This window comes from Octopus sinensis, linkage group LG6 (genome assembly GCF_006345805.1).
Source record: "Octopus sinensis linkage group LG6, ASM634580v1, whole genome shotgun sequence".
Lineage (NCBI taxonomy): Eukaryota > Metazoa > Mollusca > Cephalopoda > Octopoda > Octopodidae > Octopus > Octopus sinensis.
The window spans coordinates 5,838,196-5,863,816 of record NC_043002.1 but is presented as its reverse complement, the minus strand read 5'-3'; the positions used below and the strand labels follow the sequence as shown (position 1 = coordinate 5,863,816).

Sequence of the window (25,621 nt, the reverse complement as noted above, 5' to 3'; positions counted from 1 at the left end):
CATACTTACTCTGACTGACTGAGGCCGATGTATTTCTTATGTATTGCCTCCTTTAGTTTAGACAACACTAATTCAGGGCTGTACTGCTCCGTTCTGAACACATTGTGAGTCGTCTGAAAAGAGATAAAGAGACAAGAATAAATGAAATAATAATTAAGAATTAAAGAAAAATGTTAGCTTTCTGCCCCTGTGTAAAGACAACACGTTTTTGTGACCATGTCATCATCATCATCATCATCGTTTAACGTCCGTTTTCCATGCTGGCATGGGTTGGACGTTTTGACCGGGGTCTGGGAAGCCAGGAGGCTGCACCAGGCTCCAGTCTGATCTGGCAGTGTTTCTACAGCTGGATGCCCTTCCTAACGCCAACCACTCCATGAGTGTAGTGGGTGCTTTTTACGTGCCACCGGCACAGGGCCCACGTGAGGCTGGCAAACGGCCACAATCGGTTGGTGCTTTTACGTGTCACCGACACGGACACCAGTCAGGCGGTGCTGGCAACTGCCACGTTCCGATAGTGCTTTTAACGTTGTCACCAGCACGGGTATCTTAACTACAATTTCCATTTGATTTTCATTTTGATGTTGGTGTTACCGTACTTGACTCAATAGGTCTCCTCAAGAACAGCGGGTCACTCTACGATCCAAGGTTTGCATACATGCTTCATTTCTTTCCAGCTTTTACACAATCTCTGTATTCAATGCTCAGGTTTTGCTACCGTGCAGCATAAAGCTTCAGATACATACATCATAAAATCTGCCCTTTACTTGAAAAGAAAATCTTTTTGTTGCCAATAAAAATATTAACTCTATGTATTTTTTACACCAAATTCTCGCTCTGGCTTCAATGCTTCCTTATTTTTGCCCCAGAAAATTTTGTAAAGAAGTAAACTTGTAAACTGGAAGCTCAGAAGAGCAGAAGCACCTGCATAAGCAACCCCTAACTTTACCAAATTCAATTAAATTTACAGTATGCAAACACTAACCTTTACTTTACGAGGCCCTGCTCCAATATATTTGCCCCTGGGACTGAACATCTTGAAGACTTTTTCCAAACTGCCGAACATACCATTCTTTCTGAAGGACTTCCTCTCAGAATTGCGATCAAACCCACTATGATGTAGATCTGTGTCCAAGGATGTCGCTCTAATAAACAAAAAGGAAAGAAAAATAAACCCACTGAAAAGTACAACAACAAATACACCAGCCTTACAACACTAGTTGTTTGGCAATGTTTCTACCCACCACATGGTACCAGATATAAAGAACTAAACAAATTGTTGATATAGAAATACTGAAATAAGATAAACATTTTTTTTTTAACTCTGTAGCGTGAAGTCAGCAAGTTTCTAATAATCTTTCAGTAACCAACATCTTAATGAGTGAGGTAGCACCTTAAGGGGTGCTGAACATGCTAGAAATAGCAAGCAAACCCCACTTGAAATTATAAAGGAAAACATGGATAATTTAGTTCAGAAAAACAGCATGGCCATGTCTGGAGCATCTTTGATCATAATCAAGAATGATTTAGAGCTAAATGATAACAATTTTTTATTTTTATATAAATAAAGTCAATAAGCTTTATATAGGCACAGGCACTGTCATGCAGTTAAAAAGGCTGGCTTCAGAAGAAGGTGGTTAGGAGTTTGACTCAACTTTATGGACTGTCAGCTGGTGTCTTCTATTGTAGCTGTGGGTTAACCAGATTATCATTACCTTGTGGATCATCATCATCATCATTTAACGTCCTCTTTCCATGCTAGCATGGGTTGGCGATTTTGACTGAGGGCTGGCGAACCAGACGGCCGCACCAGGCTCCAATCTTGATCTGGCAGAGTTTCTACAGCTGGATGCCCTTCCTAACGCCAACCACTCCAAGAGTGTAGTGGGTGCATTTTACGTGCCACCGGCACAGGGGCCAGTCAGGCGGTACTGGCAATGACCTTACTTGAATCCTTTTACACATGCCACAAGCACAGGTGCCAGTAAGGCGACGTTGGTAACGGTCACGCTCGAATGATGCCCTTTTACGTGCCACCAGCACGGAAGCCAGTAGGCTGCTCTGGCAACGATCATGCTCGGATGGTGCTCTTGGCACCCTACTAGCACGGGCACAAGTGCCAGTAAGGTGATGCTGATAATGATCACACTCGAATGGTGTCCTTTTATGTGCCACTGGCATGCAAGCCGGATAGCCGCTCTGTCAACGATCACCCTCATATGGTGCTCTTTGCACCCCGCTAGCACGGATGCCAGGCTTTCGTGTGTGTGTATGTGCGTGTGTGTGTGTGTATGCAGAAGGTGTCATTTACTCACAGTCCACTGCAAAAGCTTATTCAAGTTGTTCATTCTTTGAGAGACTGGAGGATTTATCACCTTGCTCGGGAAAAGGTGAGATTTAACATCAGAAAAAGAATCAAGCCATGAGAAACTCTGTCTCAACATGGTCTCATCTGACCCATGCAAGCATGGAAGATTAGATGTTAAACCAATGATAACAGTAGTAGTGATGATGAATACTTACTTGTGAAATTCTGATACTGGTGATATCAAGTTCAAATTATTAAGCTGGGAATCAACAGAGCGTGAAGGAGACAAAACCTGAGTTCCAGATTTAGCTGAAGGCGTGGCAGAGTCTGTTGGGAAAATAGAAACAGCAAAACGTTAGCAAGCATAACAGAAGGTGTAGCATGGTTAACTTGTGTTTGTTGATAATGACATTGGGATCTTTTCGGTTTGAATGGCAGTTTTTTTCTAGCAGTGTCATATGAAATTGTCACCCACAATTATGACCCTAGTATCGATCTATTGCATTTCAATCGGTTTTGGGGTTAGGGTTAGGGGTGGGATGAAAGGTATCTTTTTTTTTCTTCACAAATGTAAATAAACCCAATCTCTTTCTTAAACAAGGGACATATTCATACGGCACAGAATGTTTTTTACCTCAATGGACGTCAGTGATTGGTTGAAATTGCAGAAATTGAAGAAAAAAAAACAACAACTATTTTACAAACTATAGAATTTTCTCAATAAAACCAAGAGAAAAAGATGTTTTATAAACACATTCTACCAGTATACGAAGTTTAAAATTTTTTAGTTACCTAGAAATTATGTTAACTTTGCATGTTTTCATGCTTAGGATATAAACTATGCCAAGTTCTTGTGAAGTGAGTTCTTCAGGATAATTGTAGCAGCTCAGAGTCTGGCTTTCCCTAAAATGTAATGCAGACACATGAAGGAAGAGCTGCAGACAATTTTCACAACTGTTTACTACTTTAAGGCTTTCATGTCTGTGGCTGATGCCAGTGCCGCCTTGACTGGCTTCTGCGCACGTAAAAACCACCAACAGATCATGGCCATTGCCAGCCTACCCTGGCACGTAAAAAGCACCATCCATACACAGTCGATGCCAGTGCTGCCTTGACTGGTTTCCATGCCGGTGGCATGTAAAAAGCACCAACCGATCGTGGTCGTTGCCAGCCTACCCTGGCACCTAAAAAGCACCATCCATATGTGGCTGATGCCAGTGCCGCCTTGACTGGCTTCCGTGTCGGTGGCACGTAAAAACCACCAACTAATCGTGGCCGTTGCCAGCCTCCCCTGGTACCTGTGCACCCACTACACTCACAGAGTGGTTGGTGTTAGGAAGGGCATCCAGCTGTAGAAACACTGCCAGACCAAACTGGAGCCTGGTGCAGCCTCCTGGCTTCCTAGACCCCGGTCGAACTGTCCAACCCATGCCAGCATGGAAAACAGACGTTAAACAATGATGATGATGTATGTTTTAATTTTTAGAATAAATAAGAATTATGAAAGGTTTTATTAAACAGCTAACTTTTACCGTAATATATTTCAATTAATTAATAACTGATATAAAATATTGTCTTTCATGAAATACAAGAAGTCAGTCTTAGGAAGGCTGATATTCAAATAGCTAAAAAAAAACTGGGTTTTTTATGCTTTTTTTGCTTTTTTTAAAAAATTCTATACGTTTCTTCATGATAGCAAAGGTAAAGTAGATTATGCAAATTTGGATATTTGCATATGAATTGTTAAAGCAATTTATTTCTACAGTTTGGTGTCTACTTCATACCAGTCAATATGTAGGACCGAATATTGTATTGTTTGTGTGTTAAAACCCTGCAGCAAATCTCTCATGAAAAAGGGTGAACTATATTTTGAGGTTTGCTAGTCATATAAACTCACACATAAAAATATACATTCAATGTCCAAAATAATCAACCCTTAACTAAACGGTATTCAGTATGCTGTTATATCAACAGGTATATCTAATGGCTGACGAGCTGGCAGAACCGTTAGCACACCGGGCGAAATGCATAGCCGTATTTCGTCTGCCATTACGTTCTGAGTTCAAATTCCGCCGAGGTCGATGCCGTCAAACTATCTCTCTTCCTTACACATACATTTTCTTTACTATTTTTATTAGACATTGCGAAACACACTCTCTCCCTCACACACACACACACACATACATCAACGCACAACTTCTCTCTCTCCCTCACACACACACACTTTCGCTTGGCTATGGCTAGAAAGGACTTAACTCATGTTATCAACCTTCAAAATAGGTAAAAGCTATGGCAGAAAATAGATTTTTACCTGTCTCCGCGGGTGCCTCGGAAACAAAAATAAGTTGACAAAACCCAGGTAGGGTGTTCACGAATGTCCTTCTAAAATTGGAGCGACATGCATGCTAATTTGTGGACGTGCATAAATTACAATCACGTACACACACACACATCCTGCCTTATATATATACAGATTTATTTATACTAACTTATTATTATTATTATTATTATTATTATATAGCTTGGAAAATTTAAAGTATTTTATCTTATTGTTATACAGATAGACACAGTAATTAACATGGGTTTTCATCAGAACATCATCACATTTTGTCTGTAATAAAGTTTGTGAAGAATCCACGTGTAAACCAGACATACAGAGGAACTAAAAAAACTAAAACTTGTAGGTCTAATTTGATGGTAACAGAAATATAACTTATTTCATAAATTACTTTTACTTCTGGAAAATCTAAACGAAGAAATTTTTCATTTAGAATGGATGAGACAAAAATTAGACTCAATTAATAACACCAGAAATAAGTTTTAAACACACTTGATAATGTGGCCTTCCTCAGAAGAAATCTGTAAAGTAAAGAGACTTGAAGGAGCCTAGAAAAAGCAGCCAATTCTTGCTCAAATGGAACTGAACCCATTGGATACTGTGGTTCTGGATTATACTACCTAAAAAGCAAAAAAAAAGTGGTCATAACTTGAACACTTTTGCTTGTAGGCGTGGTCAACCTGAGCTGGCTTAGGGATAAACAACTAAGTAAGCCAACAAGGCTATTCCAATTTGTTGGAAGTAGCAGCCAAATGTTCCTCAAATTACACCATATTATTTTAGAGAAACAGTAGGATGTGTCCACAGAGGATAATGTAATCCTGAAAAATGAAAAAAAATAAAAAGGGTGGTCAAGGCTGAAAAGTCTTTGATCGCACAAGACTGCTCAGTTAGGACTGATGCGAGGGTAAACAATAACAACCACAAAGAAAAACATAAATATAATAAGCAAACAGCAAATATCAAGTAAGCACAGACCTTTCCCTTCTACCAACTGTTGTAGTTGTCGACCCATCAAGGGTGACCGACTGCGACGCGACGGCTTTACCGATTTGCATTTACGTGAACGTGGAGTTGGTGCCGCCGAGAGTGGGACAGCGAAAGTATTGTCCACTTTCTTGGGAGTTTCAAAGATATTCTCCTTGTTTTCTTTCTGTCTTGGTGTCTTCGAACAAGCAGAGAGCTCTTTACTTGAATTCCTCTTCATGGAAACGGGTTCATCTTTTTTGGGCGTGATCCAAGGGTCTTTCATAGGAGGTGCAGTGAGATTTTCCTTGTTCATAGGAACTGGCTCCTTGCTATTCAGAGAGCATTCTGTAGCAGCAGAGTTTCGTGAAACACTTTAATTGAAGTAGGAGTGTGTTCAAAGTGGTTTGGGGTTCTTTCCTGACAATGTCTTTGATTTCTTGAAAGTTCCAAAGAATACTTTTCATCTGTCCCATTTACATTCCAAGACTAAGAGGAAAAATAACAAAATAAAAATTAAAGAAAATAATTAAGAGTAAAAAATAATAAATATTTAGCCATAATAAATAAGAATTTCTTAAAAAAGAAATGACATTAAATGACATAGTCCTAGATACACTGTGTCTGAAAACAGAATAGTGTAGTTATGCCTGGAATCCCATTGATTATAGTTCTGCTGGATCAGGGATGACCCAGGCTAAACCACTTTGATTGTTATTTCACACTGGCACAAATTTAATTAAAATGCATAGAGTAGTCACAGAGAAATTTAATGCACACTAGTATTTTACTGGTACACTTTTATATGTCCACTCCAGAGGAATAAAAGGCAAAATTGAGTTATATAGAGTCCCTGAATTTTACAGTTGAAAACCGTACTCCAAGAGTAATTCCATCTAAGATCAACCATTGTAAATTAAGCATCTTTGCTGGGAACACAATCCAACAGATCAAACAAAATCACTGAAATAAAAGCTAACAAGGAAGACTACACCTGGTATACTCAGCCTACCGGAGAGAGCAGTTACACCTCCAACATATACTCTAGTGCAGTGTTTCCCAAACTTTTCGCACCAAATTGCAATATCGCCCACCTGTCGGCCAAAAAATGCTTCATTGCCCACTAGTGTAAAAAAAGACCGACACCCCACCAACAAAAAATCCCCTAGCCCGCCCCCCCCATATCATTTGACACACTCTATATCGCAGACTCGTTGTCCTGTTAGTACCATCATCATCATCATCATCATCATCATCATCGTTTAACGTCCGTTTTCCATGCTAGCATGGGTTGGACGATTTTGACTGAGGGCTGGCAAACCAGATGGCTGCACCAGGCCCCAATCTTGATCTGGCAGAGTTTCTACAGCTGGATGGACTCCCTAACACCAACCATTTGTACTAAATATGTGGTTGTTTACAAATCCCTTATTGTGGGTTTAGTTTTGCCATTAGTGTCAATAAAATTCTAACGTAAACTCTATATTTTTCAGACAGATTAACTTCTGGAAACTTGTGCTTCCTTTTACACTGATTTTCATTTTCCCCAAATGAACCATTTATCAGAATTACCGATGCAAAAATAATTAATGATTTTATTATAAAGGAAAAGAATAAAACTTTTTAATGAGAACCATGTGTCTGGTGCGACGCAACTAGTGTTGATACATTTGGTTTCAAACTTGTCGACTTTAGCCGCAAGTCTCCCCGTTGTGTCACATCCAGTCCAATTCTTTTATGGCAAAGTACAGTTCCAACAAACCAGGTATAAGGTAAGGAAGGCAAGCCAAAGTAATTTCAGATGTTTCCACAGACTGGGGTAGGAATTCAATAGACTCTGATGGTACCACAAATCTTCTTTGCCATTATGGCGATATTGCATTGTGGCGTCATTGTCATTTTGTAATTCGACCAATTCCTCCCAAACGTCATCCTCACAATCAACTGCATCGACCTCGAATGGATTGCTTTACCAATTTGGAATATTCAGCACAATAACATCTCAAAATCGCTCTGTCATGTCATCATGCAATGATTGGAAACAGTTGCAATATGTAGTTAAATTCTCATCAACCGATTCATCTTTCAAAGAATCAAGTTGTGGAAATTGATGGAATTGATGTTTTGAAACGTTAGTCTTCTACAACATCATCATCATCATTCAACGTCCGCTTTCCATGCTAGCATGGATTGGACGATTTGACTGAGGTCTGGTGAACCAGACTCCAATCTGATCTGGCAGAGTTTCTACAGCTGGATGCCCTTCCTAACGCCAACCACTCCGAGAGTGTAGTGGGTGCTTTTACGTCCCACCGGCACGAGAGCCAGATTGGTGGTACTGGCAACAGCCACACCCAAATGGTGCTTTTTACGTGCCACCAGCACAGGAGCCAGTCCAGCGGCATTGGCAATGACCTTGCTCGAATGTTTCACGTGCCACCAGCACAAGTGCTAGTAAGGCGACACGGTAACAATCACGCTCGAATGGTGTGTTTAATGTACCATCGGCATGAAGGCCAGCTTGTTGCTCTGGCAACGATCTCACTCATATGGTAATCTCAGCGCTCCACTAGCAGCAGATGCCAGTCACCGAGTTTGATTTCGACTTCAATTTCACTTGCCTCAACTGGTCTTCGCAAGCAGAGTTTAGCGTCCAATGAAGAAAAGGCATGCATAAATGGACTGGTTACACCCCTAGCATAGACCACAAGGTTATGGTCACACTTGCGCTGGCCGAGTCTTCTGCAGCACAGCATATTTCCAGAGGTCCCAATTTCAAAATGAAAGTAGTGTTAAATTATTTACAATCAAAAGGGAGTTTTTTTTTTTTTTTTTTGTTTCCTTGCAATAACTTACTCAAATTTTAATTTTGTGAATAATCACAAAGGAAAAAGATATTGCAGCTATCATTGAAGCGGATAGTGGAGTAATTTCAAAGAAAGATATGATTATATGAAACAGTTCAACAAAGCGTAAAACAGTTTCCTTTTGACAGCCACCACACATTGGTAGAGTATAAGAGTTTATTTCTCAGACAGAGTTGACGGAAAATTCAATCAGAGAAGGGACTGGACTTCAGTTTGTTCACAGTCTTGATAACTCACTGTAGGGCACCATTCAACCTACTGTTCATATTTTTTGCCACTTAATGCTGCCAGTGTGCCAAGCAACGAACAGAGTTAGTATCTGGTGGGAAATTTCACACTTTAGGAGAGATGAAAAACTTCTGTATCTTCCTATCATCGAAGGGGCTCCATCAGACGCACAGGCAAGAATATTACTGAGTGGGATATTATTTTCAAAAAGGAAAGACTTGAGAACATGCAAAATAGTTGCACCTCTAGAATCAAGCGGCAATTTCTCTGTGAACAGCATTTTCTCAGAAAGTTGAAGGTCTTCACTGAAATACGGAACATATACCATCATCAAACATTGATTGTCCACAACAGTTGACTCATCCACTTGTATAGAAAATTCAAAACACTGGAGAATATTAAGGAGATGATGTTTGACATCATTGGCCATTTTATCGATTCTTCAAGAAATTGTGTTATTACTAAGTGGGATTTTCATGTTATCGGTTTTACATTATCAGGTGCATAACAGTTAACAAAACCTCTTTGATAACTGGACGGAGTAATGCTTCTCCAATTGTGTGAAACTTCCCAGACTTAGCAACAAGCAATGGAATGTTGTACGATGCAATCAACCCATCATTCTCCAGTTTCCTAGTTTCCTGGAGTAGCGTGCTGAATGTTTGTATTTGCTTTTTGAAAGAGGAGCTCAGTTGCAAAAAGTATGATAACGGCTTGTCCTTCTTGTCATAATGCTTTGCATCAAAGTGATACTTCAAGCATGAAGGTTTCATTGCTTCGTTGGTCAATGTTTGATGGCAAAGAAGGCACATTGGTAACTGACAGTTCTGAGGAGAGGGAATAAATCCAAACGATAAATAATCACTACTGTACTGTTGACAAATTTTCTTGACTGGAGGCATCAGTAAAGTGAAAATGTGAAAACGGATTTCTACAGATGGCATCAGAAAGGAAGTATGGTATTTCCAAAGAGAAGAAGTCAACAGAGCAAAGTCAGATGATACATCTTTACTGTAGCAAATAAGGATTTACAGTATATGACTGGCAAAAACGTTAGCACGCCGGGCGAAATGCGTAGCCGTATTTCGTCTGCCGTTACGTTCTGAGTTCAAATTCAGCCGAGGTCGACTTTGCCTTTCATCCTTTCGGGGTCGATAAATAAAGTACCAGTTACGCACTGGGGTCGATATAACCGACTTAATCCCTTTGTCTGTCCCTGTTTGTCCTCTCTGTGTTTAGCCCCTTGTGGGTAGTAAAGAAATATGTATATGACTGGTAGACTTGTTTAAAGTAGAAACCAAATCTCTTTATCTTACACACCTTGTCATCTTAAAAGATGAGCGTATTAGATAAGGTTGGCACAGGTATGATAATCCCTAAAGAAAAATAGAAGTGGAATGCCTTTGATGAGCAATAACCAGGATTAACTTAAGGCTAAAAATGACTTAATCCTTTAACAAATGTAATCCTTATTAATTCACATTGTTTTGAATAAATCCTGCTTTGTCTCGTACCTTTAAGATTTCAATGATGTGACTGGTTATTTTTAGAATGACATTGTGAGGTAGGTATGAGAGGCCAAATATGGATGGTTTGAACATAAAACAGGTAGAATATTTGGGCAAGACAGGGCTGGTTTAAATGGTAAAGGGTTAACAGGTATATCAATAAAAAAAGATATGTAAATACATAATGCTACAACAAAATAAACAGCACTCTTTTCTACAACCCAATGATTGAACCTCTATGTGGTGACTTGATTTGCTAGAAAGAGCAGCCAAATACCTTCAAATCACTTCAGCCTATATATATATATATAAAAACAAAGACATACTGGACAATGTAGTGCTAAATATAATAAAAGAGGAAAGTGTTATGGCCTAAAAGGCCTTCAGCCAGGGATCTGACCTGGAGTGAAACAACATGAAACAACATGCATGCCAAAAAACATTACACACATAAATAACAAAATCAGTAGCATCAATAAACACTTCTCTAACTTACCTTGGGTTGTAAAGGTAGAAGCAAGGGTCGGGCATCGTAGAGGCGGAGAGGCTGGCCTTTCCTTTTTTTCTCAAGGAGAAGGAAATATGTACAAGTCAAGTAATCGTATTTCCACTGAAGAAGAGAGAGAGAGAGAAAGATAGAGATAAAATCAATAAGTATCATCATCATCATCATCGTTTAACGTTCGCTTTCCATGCTAGCATGGGTTAGACGGTTCAACCGGGGTTGTTTTAGTAGTGGTAGTAGTACAGATATAATGGATAGTACACAATAAAAAGGGAAAGGAAAATCGAAGAAATAATGATGAATTTAAATAACAAATCATAATGAAACAGAAACTGTCAAAATGTTTGACTGTAGAGTTTGTAAAAGTTTCTTAAGGTTAAATCTTTTTTTACCATAACTGAAATTCAAAACAAATCTTGTGCATAAAACTAGGTAGATGAAAACTGTGTGAGACTATTTCAGACTGACTGGACCCGTGATCTGAAAGTCAAGTCTTGAAGGCCGTATACAGCATCAACACTGATTCTGTTGAAGGATTTATGTTAAAAGGTACAACTGTCTGTGGAATACTTGGCCATTTATATTATGATTCAATGAGCAGATAGTCCAATTAATTGAATGAGGAAGGAATGAAGAAGAAAGGATGGAACTAAAGAATATAAATAACAGAGATTGAAGAAAGCGAGAAAAGGAAGCAAATGAGAGAAGAATGAGAGGGAACAGAATGGTCATCATCATTTAATGTCTGTTGTCCATGCTGTCATGGGTTGGATGGTTTGACTAGGGGTTGGTAAGCTGAGGGGTTACACCAGACTCCAGTCTGATTCAGCATGGTTCCTACAGCTGGATGCCCTTCCTAAAGCCAACTACTCCAAAAGTGTAATGGGCACCTTTGTGTGCCACCAGCACAGGTGCCAGTTGTGTGACACCAGCATGTCACAACTATGATCTCATTTGGTTTGATGGGTGTTTCTTCTCAAGCACAGCATATTGCCAAAGGTCTCGGCCATCTGTCATTATCTCCATGAGGCCCAACACTCAAAAGGTGCTTTTTACATGTCACTAGCATGGGTGCTTGTTCCACAACACCAACATCAGCCATATGGCCTCCATGAGGCCCAATGCTCAAAAAGGTGCTCTTTACGTGCCACAAGCACATGCATGAGTTATGTGACACCAACAATGATTTAATTTGGCTTGACAGGTCTTCTCAAGCATAGCATATCGCCAATAGTCTCAGTCACAGGTCATTGGCTCCGTGAGGCCCAATGTTTGAAGGTCATGCTTCACCACCTCATCCCATGTCTTCCTGGGTCTCCTTCTTCCACTGCTTCCCTCCAGTTAGAGATCAGCACTTCTTCAAACAGCTGTCAACATTCATCCGCATCACACGACCATACCAACACAGCCATCTCTTGTACACCACATCTGATGCCCCTTATGCCCCAGCTTTTCTCTCAAGACACTTACACTCTCTTGTACATGCACACTGACACTGTACATCCAGCGAAGCATACTAACTGCTAGAATGCAAGGAGAAAATGACAGTGAGAAAAGAACACAGTGATGAGAATAAGGGAAGAAAATAGTCAAAGAATTTGGAGAGAGAAAATGAAGTGGGAGATAGAGGAAAAGTGAAAAAAGAGGGGTGAAAGTGAGACAGAAAGTAACAGTAAGAGAGAGAAAGTGGGAAAGAAAGAAGAAATTGGATAGGATCAAGGAAAGGTATTGTGGAGAAAAAGAAAACAAAAAGACTTCATAAAGGATGGATAAAGTTGGAGTGGGGGGTGGGGTATATAAAAATAGATCCCTGCCCCCAAAGGAAAAAGAAAGAGAGAGCTAAACAATAGTAATAAGATAGAAAAAGCAAGTAGAGGGAAATATCAACAAATGTAAAAAGCACCATCCGTATGTGGTCGATGCCAGCGCCGCCTTGACTGGCTTCCGTGTTGGTGACACGTAAAAACCACCAACTGATCGTGGCCGTTGGCAGCCTCCCAAGGCACCTGTGCCAGTGGTACGCAAAAAGCACCATCCGTATGTGGTCGATGCCAGCACCACCTTGACTGGCTTCCGTGCCAGTGGCATGCAAAAAGCACCAACTGATCGTGGCCGTTGCCAGCCCCCCCCCTCCCCGGCCCCTGTGCCGGTGGCACGTAAAAAGCACCCACTACATTCACGGAGTGGTTGGCGTTAGGAAGGGCATCCAGCTGTAGAAACACTGCCAGATCAGACTGGAGCCTGGTGCAGCCTCCTGGCTCCCCAGACCCCGGTCGAACCGTCCAACCCATGCTAGCATGGATGATGTAAATGCAAAACAAAAGAAAGAGATTAGATTAGCCTTATTTGATTTGCTCCATCAGGGCTAAACAACAACAGCCTGCTTAAGAAAACAGTCAAATTTCCCCTCATAACACCTCCTGCTGACTTTAAAAAGGAGAGGACAACCACATTAGCTAATGTAGCCCTAGATACATTGTACTTAGAGCAGGTTAATGTGTAAAGCACTTGCGGTCATAGGTCTGTTCAATCATATCTGAAATAACAACCAAATCTCCCTCAAATCACATTTTTCTATCTTTAAAAAAAAGGAGGAGATATTGGATGTCTTCTGAGGTATATTATATGTCCAGGTTGAAAGAGATTGTATGAAGGCCATGGATGGAACACCCGTCATAGGTCTGCTTGGTCAGACCTGACCTGACTGATGGCCAAACAACATATATCACCACTTCACAACATATTACTCTGACCACTGAGTAAAGATCCCCTTGGTCAAGAATGACCATGGCATGCACCTAGAAAGTTCCCCTCTGAGGCACAAGTCTGGGTAAGATTGTTTTATAGAAGATTGTTTTATAGAAGTCACCCATGCATACCAGCCTCTCCTCTTCACACCACTGATGTCATCCAAGGGAAAGGCAAAGGCTAATACAGCTTGGCACTTGTGATGCTGCAACTCCTTTCTACAGCTGAGTGAACAGGAGTGATGTGAAATAAAGCACCTTGTTAAAGAACATAACACACAGCCCAGTCCGGGAATCGAACTCACTACCCCATGATTGTGAGCCCAATGCTTTAACCACTGAGCCATGCATCTTCACTACTCCCTAACCACTAACATCACTAAAAACAGGGGGCCATAACAGCCACATCGAAACACAACCTTCAGTCTATCGGAGCCAACAAGGGAGACTCTACATGGTTGCTTGACTTGCTAGAAATATCAACCAAAACGTCACCTTACTGGCACCTGTGCTGGTGGCATGTGTAAAAGGATTCGAAAGAGGTCGTTGCCAGTACCGCCTGACTGCCCCCCCTCCCCGTGCCGGTGGCATGTAAAAATCCCCCACTACACTCACAGAGTGGTTGGCGTTAGGAAGGGTATCCAGCCGTAGAAACTCTGCCAAATCAAGACTTGAGCCTGGTGCAGCCATCTGGTTCGCCAGACCTCAGTCATTCGTCCAACCCATGCTAGCATGGAAAGCAGACGTCAAACGATGATGATGATGACTTTCTGAATCATACCTACTGCCTCAAAATTTTTACCTAGTACTATATTAAATAATGTAGCACCAGCTCCATGATGCTTGAAAGAATTAAAAAGACAGGATAGTCATAGTTGGAATGCATTTGATCACAGGCCCTGTTCAATCAGGGATGACCTGGAGGCTAAACAACAACTGCTGACCTGTATACGGCAGCAAAGGTTGACGGCAGTTTCACTTCTAACCCACCTTCCAAATATGTCACTGCTACCACCGTTCTTACTCATATTACCTCTCCCCCCACCCCGCAACTTGCATCCAAATATGACCTCCACCTAAGAAAATTAATGGCCAGAACAGCTCCACCCAAACAACCTTTGACATTAAGTAACAGCACCAAAGTCATGGCAGCTTCTTCCCTTCCTGTACACTCTCTCTCTCTCCTCTCTCTCTCTCTCTCTCTCTCTCTCTCTCTCTCTCTCTCTCTTCACACACACACACATTTTTCTCCCTGTAGACACTCACCCCATTCCAGCCCTTAAAATAAAGAGATCAACAAACAAAACCAAAGCCAAAACCAGTTCCAGGAAGTGGAGGCGGGGAGGTCACAATGGACTTCATTTGAGAGAGAAAGGCTGAGGGATGGAGGAGGTGCGATAATAATAAAGTGTGATGGTGATGGCGAGAGTTAGAGTTGTGTGTGTAAGTGTAGAGAGAGAGAGAGAGAGGGAGAGGGAGAGAGAGAGAGTAAGAGAGAGAGAGAGAGAGAGAGAGAGAGTAAGAGAGAGAGAGAGAGTCTATGTTTTGAGAGACAGAGAGTGTATGAGGGGAATGTGTAAGTAGAGAAAATCTGTGTGTGTAGAGAGAGAGAGATTGTGTAGAAAGAGAGTGGGTGCATGAGAAAGTTGATTGTGTGAATCAAGAGAGAGAGAGAGAGAAAGAAAGAGACACCATAATGAGCAAAGAGAGAGAGAGAGAATGAGTATGTGGGAGACACAGAGAGAGAGCATGAGCGAGTGAAAAGATAGTATTTGTGCATGAGGAGATATATATATGTATATATATATATATATGTGTGTGTGTATTCAGATTGTGTGTGCATGCAGTGAGTGTGTGGTAGGGAGAGGTTTTTAGAGAGAGAGAGAGAGAGAGAGAGAGAGAGAGAGAGAGAAAAGAGAAAAACGGGGCATTTTGTTTGCACTTGCAACTTGATGGCAGCTTCTGAGCACCAAAACAACTGCACACAAAACAGATTATTCACTACCAACAACAACAGCATCATCATCGTCATCATCACCCTGGTACAAATTTATTAGGGGTGGGATTATAATATGTGTGGCGTGTTGTGGGATTCGGAGAACAAACAGCAAGCTTAACAGTGACAACAACACCAACACCAACAGCAACAACAACAACAGCTGAAGTGAATTGATTGTAATGTAAGCACAAATAGTCCGGGGTTGCTGTGATCTTTTTTGAAATGATGTTGACACACGTCAGGGAGAGAGAGAGAGAGAGAGGGGGGGGGGAGAAAGAGAGAGAGAGAGAGAGAAGGGGAGAGAGGGGTGCTTTGTGCTCTCTGCTAGGTTAAGGTAATAAAACTGTGCAGAATATAGGGGGTCCAGTGGCACACCGTAATGACTCATAAACCCCAATGTATATATACACACATATATACACAACTGATGGTGTTTGTTAAATAACAAACAACACACAACCACCACTAAACGCAACCACCACTCAGCACCAGCAGCAGTAACATGCAGCATACACTAACAGCCATCGATGACAAATTTCAACATTTGTCTTTGATGCTTAAATCTCCGCAGCATTCCCCATGAACGCAAACACACAAACACACACATAATACAAAGACAAATAGAAACAGACAATACAGAGGCACAAGCACACACATAGAACATATGGCCATGCACTCAACACAAATCAAAGACACACACACACACAATACAGGAACAGAGTACGCAAACACACAGACACTATGCAAGTACAAACACACAGACAATACATGAATGTAATACACACGCACGCACAACACAATACGTGGATATAAACAATGTGTTAATGGTGTGTTACCGGCACCGTACGCAAAACAACAGCACTGAAACCCATCCACCCGACCAACATGCACACAGCACACACATACAGCACACGTACACACACACTAACAAGCAAAGCAATGACAGATTTCAACATTCTCATAGAAGTTTAACCCCCTCCCGTTCGCCCGTTCTCCCCGCCCATTTCTACCGGCAGCATTTGTAGAGCTGGAATTAAGAAAATGCAGAGAGTAAAACAAATAGAAAGAGAGCAAGATGAAACGATGCTCCATCACCTGTATAAATGTAATAAAAAAAAATTACAACTGATTGAGCGAGATAGAAAAACAAAACAGAAGGCTTTTAGATCAATCAGCCGCGACAAACGAGCGAGCTAACACATCCAACACTGGAAATTGAAAACAACGACAACAACAACAACAACTTCATTGTCAAACAGAAACACAAACAAGGCAATGGGAGAAATGCTTCGTATGCAGTTGCTCAACTGGCTAGAAATAGCAACCAGATTCCCTTCATAACATACAATACTACCTTTAAAAAAAGGCAGGACACACCGGATATACATACATATATATATATATACATACATATATATATATATATATATATATATATATATACGCCTGGCCCCCGTGCCGGTGGCACGTAAAAAGCACCATCCGTCCGTGGCCGTTTGCCAGCTCCGTTTGGCACCTGTGCAGGTGGCACATAAAAAGCACCCACTACACTCACGGAGTGGTTGGTGTTAGGAAGGGCATCCAGCCGTAGAAACACTGCCAGATCGGACTGGGCCTGATGCAGCCTTCTGGTTTCACAGACCCCAGTTGAACCGTCCAATCCATGCTAGCATGGAAAGCGGACGCTAAATGATGATGATGATGATGATGATATATATATATATATATATATATCACCATGATCACTGTGACCGACCAGGCTATCAGATGTTGTTACACATCGCTGGTCACAATGCGCTTCGCATTGCTTTAGCCTTCAAATGACACCACCCTGCTGGCTAAGCGAGCAAGCCAACAGAAGAAAGAGTGAGAGAAAGTTGCGGCGAAGGAGTACAGCAGGGATCGCCACCACCCCCTGCCAGAGTCTCGTGGAGCTTTAAGTGTTTTTTGCTCAATAAACACTCACAACGCCCAGTCAGGGAATCGAAACCACGATCCTATGACTGTGAGTCCGCTGCCCTAACCACTGGGCCATTGTGCCTCCACATACACATATATATATATATATTTAATTTGTATGTTTGGCATGTGACTTGATCTGAGATTATATGTTGAAGTTAAAAAGCAGTTACATTGCGGAAGAACTATCTAAAAACACACTGAAACAATTACATTCACATTTCATCCATTTTGTGGTGTGTCCCATTGTGACCTGGCCACTCACAGAAATTCAACTGCAGTTGTATGCAGTGGTGTAACGAAAATGTCAACACTTCACAATATATATTTCATAATTACCCACAAGGGGCTAAACACAGAGGGGACAAACAAGGACAAAGGTACTAAGTCGATTACATCGATCCCAGTGCGTAACTGGTACTTAATTTATCGACCCCGAAAGGATGAAAGGCAAAGTCAACCTCGGCGGAATTTGAACTCAGAACGTAACGGCAGACGAAATACGGCTACGCATCTCGTCCGGTGCGCAAACCTTTCTGCCTGCTCGCCGCCTTTTCACAATATAAAGGATGATTATAACAGTTTTGCATATATATTTTCTGAATGACTAAAATAGGCCCTTCCACAAGGGGTTGTTTGTTCTGTTTTATTTTTTTCTAAGAGGTGGCGTGTCTTAATGAGACAGGCAAAGCATACAATATCTTTGCAGGAGTCTCCAAGACTAACAGGAGGGAAAAGAGGAATAAACCATCACTGATGGATTGCTCCAGTAAAAAGCAGTGCATTGAGCTAAGTTACCCTTCGATCAAACATTTAACCCACACACTTGTAAAAGAGAAAACAGGACAGGATGAAATGTCGTTTAACCCTAAACCAGACCTGGTCAAGTAGACCAGATCTAAGATCAAAGTCATTCCAACCATAAACATTCTGTCACTCTCCACTCTGTAATAGACTCATCATCATCATTATCATCGTTTAACGTCTGCTTTCCATGCTAGCATGGGTTGGACCCATGCTAGCAAAAAAGTCCAAACTCATGGATGGATTAAACTCCCACCTAATAATCCATAGACCTGATAGATTGATAAAAGAACTTCTTCGTGGTTTGCCCAATCTGCTGAAATATCAGCAGAATTCACCTCAGATCATCATCATCGTTTAACGTCCGTTTACCATGCTGGCATGGGTTGGATGGTTCGACCGGGGTCTGGGAAGCCAGGAGGCTACACCAGGCTCCAGTCTTGATCTGGCAGAGTTTCTACAGCTGGATGCCCTTCCTAACACCAACCACTCTGAGAGTTTAGTGGGTGCTTTTATGTACCACTGGCATGAGGGCCAGTTAGGTGGTACTGGCAACGACCTCGCTCAAATCCTTTTACACATACCACCAGCACAGGTGCCAGTAAGGCGACATTGGTAACGATCGTGCTTGAATGGTGCCCTTTTACGTGCCACTGTGTCAGAAAAGAACACGTAGGACAATGTGGTCTGGGCTTCAGGCGCACTGGAAACAAAAAGACAGAATGGTCATTACTAGAATGCCTTTGGCTATAAGTATGCTTGATTAGAACAGATCTAAGGTAAAATATGTACATGCCTGCAAGAAAAAAAGGAACGGTTATGGTTGGTAGGTCTTTGACCATAGGTCTACTGCTTGATCAAGCCTGGCCTGAGGGCTAAACAATAAAAAGAAACAACAAATAAAACCCCCACACAGTTCTTCTAAGGGAGTTACTTCTCACTCAGAAATATATTTCGTATTTGCTTTGTAATTTTTTTGTTTTAAATTTCATTTAATCTCAGCAGCAAAATCAATAGATTTCTTGAACTTTTTCAACATTTAGGCACAGGCATGACTGTGTGGTTAAGAAGCTCCCTTCACGATCACTTGGTTTCTGGTTCAGTCCTGCCTCCAGATCAACCAATACCCCATGACTAAATTTGGTAGCCAGAAACTGTGTGGAAACCTTTGTGAGTGTGTGTGTGTGTGTGTCAGCCACCCCACACATATATATGTGTGTGTGTGTGGAGGCGCAATGGCCCAGTGGTTAGGGCAGTGGACTCGCGGTCGTAGGATCGCAGTTTCAATTCCCAGACCGGGCGTTGTGAGTGTTTATTGAGCAAAAACACTTAAAGCTCCACGAGGCTCCAGCAGGGGGTGGTGGCGACCCCCTGTTGTACTCTTTTGCTCCAACATTCTCTCACTCTTTCTTCTGTTGGCCTGCTCGCTTAGCCAGCGAGATGGCGTCATTTGAAGGCTAAAACAATGCGAAGCGCTTTGTGACCAGCAATGTGTAGCAACATCTGATAGCCTGGTCTATCACGGTGATATATATATATATATACATATACACACACACACACAAAATGTATTCATAGTATGTCCTACTCGAGTACATCCATCACATATGAAGCTTATGTCCTCTGCTAATCCACTTTGGATTCCACTACATCTCTTGTGCGTTCATAGCTTACACTGTGCTCCCTCCACTTCATCTTGAAGGACCATAAACAGGATTTGAATAGGCAGTTATCCATGTAAATGCAATCCTTGTGTCTACTTTTATCTGCCTTTTTTTAAACACACACACACACACATTTTACACACACACACCACTTAAGAATTAATGCTGGTGTGTTTGCATACCTATAACTCAGTGGTTTGGCAGAAGAGATTGATAGAATAAGTACCAGATTTTTTTTTTCAATTAAGAATTGGATTTCATTGAACTAAAACACTTTAATCCAGTGCCTTACAATGGCCCCAATTCAATGACTGAAACAGGAGATGAAAAAATTTGGCATCATTTTAGCAACAATTCTGAAGAAACTGAAATATTTTAATCAAATCAGGTGCAGGTATGGCTGAGTGGCAAGAAGTTCGCTTCCCAAGGCAGTGAGCTGGCAGAATCGTTAGCACGCTGGGCAAAATGCTTACCGGTATTTCACCTGCCGTGATGTTCTGAGTTCAAATTCCACTGAGGTCGACTTTGCCTTTCATCCTTTCGGGGTTGATAAATTAAGTACCAGTTACGCACTGGGGTCAATGTAATCGACTTAATGTCCTTGTTTGTCCCCTCTATGTTTAGCCCCTTGTGGGTAGTAAAGAAATAAGAAGTTTGCTTCCCAACCACATGCTTTCAGGGTTTATACTCCTACTGTGTGGCACCTTGGGCAAGTGTCTTCTACTATAGCCTCAAGTCAACAAAAGTCTTGTGAGAGGATTTGATTGATGGAAACTGAAAGAAGCCCGTCGTATATGTGTGTCTTTGTGTCTGTGGCTGTCCTCCTCCACCGTTTGGTGACTTAGTGTATCAACACTAAGTCACCAAACTTAGCAATAACTTAGCACCAAACTTAGCAGTAACGCCCCTGTAACTTAGCAGTTCAGCAAAAGTGACCGATGGAATAGGTACCAGGCTTAAAAAGAAGATAAGTAGTAGGGTCAATTCATCATCATCATCATCATTTAATGTCCGTTTTCCTCAATTAGACTGAGGGCTGGTGAACCAAATGGCTGCACCAGGCTCTAGTCTGATTTGGCAGTGTTTCTACAGCTGGATGCCCTTCCTAACGCCAACCACTCCGAGAGTGTAGTGGGTGCTTTTTACGTGCCAGGGGAGGCTGGCAGCAGCCACGATCAGTTGGTGCTTTTTACATGTCACCGGCACAGAAGCCAGTCAAGGCGGTGCTGGCATCAGCTACGTTCAGGTGGTGCTTTTTATGTGCCACCGGCACAGGTATCACAATTACAATTTCCATTTGATATTTATTTTGATGTTGATGTAAAATAAATAAATACCAAATGGAAATTGTAATTGTGATACCTGTGCCGGTGGCACATAAAAAGCACCATCCGAACGTGGCCAATGCCAGCACCGCCTTGACTGGCTTCTGTGCCGGTGGCACATGACCTGCCGTGCTTGAGGAGACCTATTAAGTCAAGTACATCAACATCAACATCAAAATAAATACCAAATGGAAATTGTAGTTGTGAGCCCTGTGCCAGTGGTACATAAAAAGCAACATCCGAATGTGGCCGATGCCAGTGCCACCTTGACTGGCTTCTATGCCGGTGGCAGTTTAAATAAATTCCCCAAGGCCGTGCCCCAGTATAGCTACAGTCTATTGACTGAAACAAGATAAAGATATCTAATAGAATTGCCAAATCTGTTTTTTGAGGGAGCAGTGGAGAGGCCCCTTATTTATCTACCAGTTTCAGGCATTGAACTATGGTCATGTGACTGACAGGGATACCCCTTTCAAGGGTTTTAGTGGAAAGGATATCAAAGCCTTCTCTAGTACCTGTTTTACTGAATCCCTATCAATGCTTTGAATAGAATGGATTCTGCTGAAGAAACTCTAAAACCAAGTGGTGATTCTGGGTTGGGCAATGGATGAGGGCCACTACTCAAATTAAATCTAACAACAGTATACCAACTGCACATTCCACATAACACAATTCTAAAGCCAACCAAAACAAACACATCTTTTAATCTGAGAAAACATTATTTTTAAAAAAATTAATACAACTTAACATACATTTTATCAGTTAAAAAAAATTATTCAAATTGATAAAATTGAGAATGTTTTCATAAAGTAAAAAGAATGGGGGAAAAAAAAAAGAAAAATTTTCTGAAATTTGATATCAGATCGAAATTCAATAAAATAAATTAATAAAGACTTGAAAATTTTAATCAGTTTGAATTTCAATAATTTGTAAAAAAAAAAAAAAAAAAAATTTATTTGAGTTGGAATTTGGATTTCAATTTTTTTTAATCTCTTTCATTCAAACTTTTCGTCCAGATTTCAATCTATTTTATTTATTTTATTTGTTTATTTTGGAATGTTAGATTTTTGCTTTGTTTTTTGGGGTTTTTTTGTGAATCTGAAACTAAAATAAAAAAAATTTCAATCAAAATTCTTGTCTCTGATCAAACAGACTTATGATGAAAGGCATTCCAGCCATGGCCAATCCAACATTTTATCTCTGTGTCCTTCCATTTTGGGGGGAGGAAGGAGTGGGGGGAGGTTGTTTTGTTTTTCCTTTTAACAATAGTAGGGAGTGATTTAAGAGAAATTTGGTTGTTATTTCTAGCAGGAAGAGCAACAACATAGAGGCTGCCCAAAACAGTTCTGAAGGTCCTGTGATGCTTAGAACTCATGCCTCAGTTTGAAGTAGTTCAATTTTATTTTTAATCTGGAGAATATACCGGTCAGAGAAGCTCCGTCAAGCCAAGTGAAATTGTAGTCATGGCCAATGCCTGTATTGCATAAATGGCTCCTGTGCCAGTGGCACATAAAAAGCATCTTTCAAACTTTGGGCCTCATGGAGGGAATGACAAGTGACGGAGACCTTTGGCAATATATTGTGCTTGAGAAGACCTGTCAAGTCAAGTGAGATCGCAGTCGTGGTTGACCCAGTGTTCCATAACTGGCACCCATGCCAGTGGCACATAAAAAGCACTCAGTACACTCTTGGAGTGGTTGGCATTAGGAAAGGCATCCAGCAGTAGAAACCATGCCAAATCAAACAGGAACCGGGTGCAGCTACCCAGCTCACCAGTTCTCAAACCATCCACCCCATGCCAGCATAGAAAAGGGATGTTAAATGATGAGGATCTCAACCAACACTTCAAAGGACTCCATTTCTATTCCCAACAGTTATAAATCAAGTGGTCTCCAAATACAGAAGGGAATCCTTGCCATAGAATTCCGTGAGCCGAAAGTGCACGGTACCCTAGCTACATAACCACACAACTAGAACATATTTTTAAAATGAGCTACAAAGGGGTCTCTGTATAACTGTTGTTTTGTTTAGTTTTGGGTCAGCCCATGTTAAGCAGACCTAGGACGAAAGGCATTCCAGCCATGACCACTCCATCTTTTCCTATCTGCAGAAAACCCAGGACTACATTATCCGGCATGTCCATTTTAATATAGTAGGGTATGTGCATATATATGTATATATACATGCTAACACAGATATGTATATACAGGAGTTGGACAAAATAATGGAAACACCTAGCATCATAATTTTGAAATATCTATAAAAACCATCAAAAGCTTATTTATTTTTATGTTATTTTTGGTTTATTATTAGTGTTGTTTAATATGTTTTGCTAAAATTGCTGTTTCTTTTCACATATCTTCAGAAAAAAGATAATTAAAATTCAATAAAATGACAGATCTATTGGACTTTCAAAGAAATCAAATTGTTGGTGCTCGTATGGCAGGTACTAGCATAACAAAAACAACCAAAATGTTTGGTGTATCAAGAAATACTGTCTTGGAAGTAATGACAGCCTTTGAGAAAGAGGGAAAAAAACCTCCTCACTGAAACAAAACTCCGGAAGAAAACCAAAACTTTCAGATAGGGACAATCAGACTCTTATGTGAATTGTTAGAAAGGATCACAAAAGTACAGCTCCCAAAATTACTGCAGAGCTTAATGACCAACTCGAGAACCCAGTTTCCACAAAAACTGTTCATGTAAAAAAACATGTCTAGTAATGGAGAAGTATTACCTTGCTTGGAAACAGATGGGGTTTGGCAACAGGAAGAGCAGCTAGCCATGAAAAAATCTGCTGCAAAATCTCCATCTGCCCCATGCAAGCATGGAAGAAGAGTGGAGGCTAAAACAATGATGAAGACAATGGTGATTTAATACGGCTGTTTTTGAGTAGTCACCTTTCTGCAAAAGAGAGGTGGAGCAAATCACATTTGTTATTGCTCACCAGTTGATTGATGTAGATATAATGGCACCTAATATATCTGCATTTTATTTAGCTAGGGGCTAATTTTATTTGAATGGGCATTAGGAGGCATGAAGAGATGAAGAAAGGGAGTAACAGGGACCCATTGAATTATTGCTTGGGTTTTATACAAAAAAGGTTGAGGTCAGACCAAGGCAGAACAGATTAGTTAATCTGCATAAATGAGGATAATATCATGTATCTGCTATAATGCTCAACAGGTCAGTTATCCCCCACAAGACACTGACCACTTCGGGTTGCCATCTGGCCACTTCACTGCTGAAATCAATGAAACAATTCAAGAAGCTGGTGGACACACATCAAGAGGATGTAGAATTAAAATTTGGGGGGGGGGGGTAAATAGACACTATATTGAATAACAACAATAACAAACAAAGAGTTTCAAATACAACTTACCTCTGTGATCATATTTATCATTCTGCCTCGAGAGGTCCCTTTGAAGACAGCAAGTTCAATAAGACAATCTTCATCTATCTCCTGAGGAACAAAAGACAGGTAAATTTAAGCAAGATGATTTCAGAAATATTTATCCCTGCTCCAATTTTTTTTTTTTTAAATAATTAAAAAAAAATACCCACAAAATTTAAAATAAGAGTCATATTAAGAAATTATAAACAAGATCATTATATATATGTTCCAGTTTTAGAAAGGTAAATCACATCCTTGTTCATAAGAAGAGATTGAAAGAGTTGGCATAAAACGCAACAGCAGAAAAACTAACTCATGCCAGCATAGAAAAGTAGATGTAAAACACTGCTGTGGACGGAATTCATGGCAGCAGGAGATCCAAGAAGACGTGGGATAAAGTACTCAAGGCCAATCTCAAGCTGTTGAGCGTTACAGAGGAGATGACAAAGAACTGAGATCATTGGTATTTTGCTGCGCTCAAGAAGACCTGTCCATTACAGCAAAAATGATGTCCCAAAACCATTTGGGTTATGCCTGTACAGGCAAAGCCTTGTCCCCATCTCCTTGGCTGCAGTACTCACCTTGCACATATTACATCCCACCCGTTTTCTACAGCCTCCTGCAACCACTTCCGTTCCCATCATCCCTGCCCACACTATGTCACAACAATTCACCTCCTTTCAGACCCTTCAGCCACTGCCCTCTTTCCCCCTCTGCTATACTTCATTCTCAACACATCTCTTTGTTATCATTTTCAATCCCATCCCATATCTACCATCATAACCCACCTACAACAGCCCCTTATATATCCCTATATCTCCTTTTCCACAACTTACACCTTCTCTTACTTCCTGTTCTCTTCGCCTTCCTGAGCCACTCCTGTATCTCCCACCTTACTCCTCTACATGCTGCTATTTCCCTCCATCTGTGCCATTGGCATGTGTAAAAAATTCGAGCAAGGTCATTGCCAGTACTGCCTGACTGGCTCCTGTGCCAGTGGCACATAAAA

At 41.0% G+C, this 25,621-nt stretch overlaps 1 protein-coding gene across 1 annotated transcript in view; it reads right to left on the bottom strand.

Moving 5' to 3' along the window:
* Positions 1 to 25,621, bottom strand: part of LOC115212853 (maternal embryonic leucine zipper kinase-like) — a 76,917-nt gene that overhangs the window by 7,913 nt on the left and 43,383 nt on the right. Inside the window, 7 exon segments of the mRNA XM_036503607.1 lie at positions 10 to 113; positions 986 to 1,145; positions 2,524 to 2,635; positions 5,625 to 5,946; positions 5,949 to 6,101; positions 10,712 to 10,825; positions 24,601 to 24,681. Coding sequence (XP_036359500.1) covers positions 10 to 113; positions 986 to 1,145; positions 2,524 to 2,635; positions 5,625 to 5,946; positions 5,949 to 6,101; positions 10,712 to 10,825; positions 24,601 to 24,681 — 1,046 coding nt within the window.